We start from the raw sequence: 3347 nt of genomic DNA, 5'->3' as shown, positions 1-3347 counted from the left end.
TGCACTTTAATTGCACCAGAGTTAAATATTACACAGAGAAAGCAACTCTACACAGCAAACGGAAACCAAGCATTTACACCGTGAATCTGGGAGGGGAGCGGACTATTCAGTCTTAACCCAGCTGTCCATACAGATGCTGTTGCAGTTTCTGGTCAAAATTTGAATGCAAAACCAAAATGTTTACTTTTAGGTTCATGTAGAATTGGCAAGTAATTGAAACATAAGCTCTCCTCCTTCCTAAGCCAACCCTGATGTGAGAGGAGGGCAGGACAGGATAGGCTCTCATACCAGCAGGAAAGTGTTGGCCATCACCCCTCTGCTAGCAGGGGCTGAAATGAGCACCACTTTCCTGAACACACTGGATGCCCCCTCCCTCCACAGAGGCTGGCTCTTCTGCCAGGACAGCTACACAAGGGGAGTTAACACTACTGAGTTAGACACTGATCAGCTGGGGAAAGAGTTCATTGGCAAAGCTATCCTCCCAGGCATGGTCAGTGGCAAGTGGAGAAGACATGTCACTGAAGGGCGATGGGGACCCTTCATACCCAGAGTCACTACAGGCATCCAACAGATAGTTTGAGGCTGCAGGGCTACGATGAGAAGAAAGCAGATGAGAGAAACCCAGTTCAGGCATGAAGCTGTCTACAGGTTCCTCTTTCACAGACACTGGGACCTTGGGGATAGCTTTGTCTTCAGATGGAAAGAGAGATACTTCTTCAATTTTCACTAGCATGTTGGTTTGGTTGCCCATTTTAACAGGAATCTCCAGTATCAGGGGCTTTGTGTACACATGATCAAACCTTATCAGTTCATTAATGGCTGCCAGCTTAGCTGATGAGGACCCCAAAGAGGCAGAGGAGGAGGGTGGTAAGGAATTTGTTTCTCCACAGATCTCTTCCTCCAGCTTCTCCAGGCAGGTTGACTCTGGATCAGTGTATTTGAGAAACATGTCTGGGTCCAGACTGTCCAGAAAGCCCAAGAGCAGATCAGGCTGCAGAATGAAACACTGTTTTAGAACGACAGCCCACTCCTATTACAGCAAAACACCAGCTGTGGCATCTACCAACCCTCAACTGGACATTAATGTACACTAACATGATCAGAGAACTAGAACAGACATGCAGCTATCAAACAGGCAGTGAAGGCAACTAATTATATTTCAGAAAATCTCTGCCTATTAAAGGCACTAACAACCATTATAGAATTCTGCATGCATATTCACAGCCTCTCCTAGGAAGTTTGGCCTTTCAGAGCCATCAGGTACCACAGTGCCTGCTGGCCTCACACAGCAAGCAGCAGAGCTTTGCTCTGGCAGCCCTATCCTCGCACTCCTGGAAGCCATTCATAAGGGGCAGGGTTCCAGGTCTGAGCAGCTGGCACTTTAAAGCGATCAACTTTGCTTTCAATAACAGCAAAAGCACAGCATGCTTCTGGTATTTGTGCATTCCTGCAATGAGCTGAAAGACTGCCTCAGGCAATATCCTCCCAGGTTTTATGGGAACTGGACTTGAACACATTGCACAAATTCCTGTACACACCAAACACAGCCTGATACAGCTGCTTTAAGCCACAAAAACATATTTCAAGTATGGAAAGCCAGCCAGATGGAATGACTTCACATCATGAAATTATCACTAGTGTTATGTTCACACTGATTCCAAACATCACAGGCACTCTGCACAGAACTGGGGACTTACCTCTGAGTCTGAAGAATCACTGCCATCAGAATCCATGTGGAAGCGATCAGGAATGGTGACTGCTGGGCCTGCACCTGCTGCAGAGGAACACGTAGTCTGAGTGCTGCGGACTCAGCGGACCCGGTCACCAGCCTGATCTCATCCACCTGCGACTCCTTCACAGCCTGTGCCAAGGGAAAAAGTCCAGTCAGCCACCAGCCAACAGCACAGAACCCTGAAGAGCTTGCTCCTCCAGCAAAGGCTTCACAATCAGACTCTCCACTTGCTTGTGCAGCAGGAATCTGAAGGTAATGCCACTTCCAATGTGGCTCAAACTTCCAGAGATCTGCAGATTTATTTTGTTCACCCTGACCCCCTCACCCCACACTGGAGTCCCTCGAGACAGGCACACACACCTTAGCACGGTTAGCACTGCATCTCTACAAAGTACTGTAGAAAAGCTGATGAAATAGCCAGCTCACCACCACCCGTGCTATCCCACTTAGGGCACCCACTTAGGGCTCTGCCAGTCCGGCCTGCTGGAACAGGCCAGGCCAGGCCACTCCCCTCCCCGCCACACGGCAGCGAGCTCCCGCTGGGGCTGCTCCTCCTAGTCCACTGCCATGCAACAACCTCAGAGCTGGGAAGTTCCTGGCAGGTTGCGCTCAGGAGAGGAAGACGAGCGGCAGACGACTCACCTTGGATTCCTTCTCCTCCGTCTTCAGAGCATCTAGGCCCAGGCGGCAGCGTAGCTCCTGGTTCTCCAGGGTGAGGTTACACGTCCTCTCCCGCAGGAGCTGGTTTTCAAGTAGCAGCTTCTGGTTCTGCGGAGCCAGCCGTGAGTCAGGGAGACCGCAGCGCGGGCCACCCCTGTCCCACCCAACACCTCACCCGGTCCCTCACCTCCTCCTCCAGTTCCACCACCTGCTGCTCCAGCTCCGTCATCCGCGCCTTCTTCCTGTCTCGGGCGCTCTGGGCCGCCACGCGGTTCTTCAGCTTCCTAGGGGACAGGGCAGGGCGGCCGTCAGCGCGGTGAGACCCCGCGGACAGACACCACCGTACGGCACCACAGCCAGGCCTCGCCGGCCGCACTCACCTGCGCAGCGCCTTCTCCTCCGGGCTCAAATGGGTGAGTCGCTGCCGCTTGCGGGCCGGCTGCGGGCCCTCTAGACCCGGGGTGCCAGAGGCGGCTCCTGCCGGCAGGACCACGGAAAGCTGCCTACCCGTCGCGGGGCCGGGCGGCTCGGCCGCTTTGCCAGAGATGAGAAGCAGCCGAGGGGGCGCGGCACCGGGCAGCGCTGCCATAGCCGGAGCAGACAAGCCGAGACCCTGCGCTGCCCGGCACCACGACTCAGAAACCCCTACCCTCCTCACCGCCCCGCCCGGATTTCTACTATCGTGGCTTTTCCTCATTGGCCGGGACGGCGTGACATTCCGCCCAGGCTAGCGTGTGATTGGTCTGCGGCTCAAAGCAAGAGGGGAAACGAATTGCATCAGATGAGGGTGAGGGGCAAGGGGCAGAGGTCAGGGTCATTGGAGCTCGTGACGAGCGGGAACCCCTTGGCTGGGCTGGGCTGGGCTGGGCTGGGCTGGGCTGGGCTCGGCTCGGCTCGGCTCGGCTGTTGAGTTGCACTGGCAGGGGCCGCGCCCGGTCAGGGGTGGCAGGTAAAG

At 54.8% G+C, this 3347-nt stretch overlaps 1 protein-coding gene across 1 annotated transcript; it reads right to left on the bottom strand.

Moving 5' to 3' along the window:
* On the bottom strand, nt 1-2981 carry XBP1 (X-box binding protein 1). The gene is given in 5 exon segments (XM_054392694.1): nt 1-991; nt 1698-1829; nt 2375-2500; nt 2580-2676; nt 2773-2981. Coding segments are annotated over 5 exon segments (1122 nt in total). The 3' UTR covers nt 1-433.
* Between the last annotated feature and the right edge of the window lie 366 nt (nt 2982-3347).

Source organism: Indicator indicator, chromosome 26 (genome assembly GCF_027791375.1).
Source record: "Indicator indicator isolate 239-I01 chromosome 26, UM_Iind_1.1, whole genome shotgun sequence".
NCBI classification, from domain to species: domain Eukaryota; kingdom Metazoa; phylum Chordata; class Aves; order Piciformes; family Indicatoridae; genus Indicator; species Indicator indicator.
Note: the sequence above shows the minus strand (reverse complement) of the source record. Positions and strands in the feature narration are given on the sequence as shown.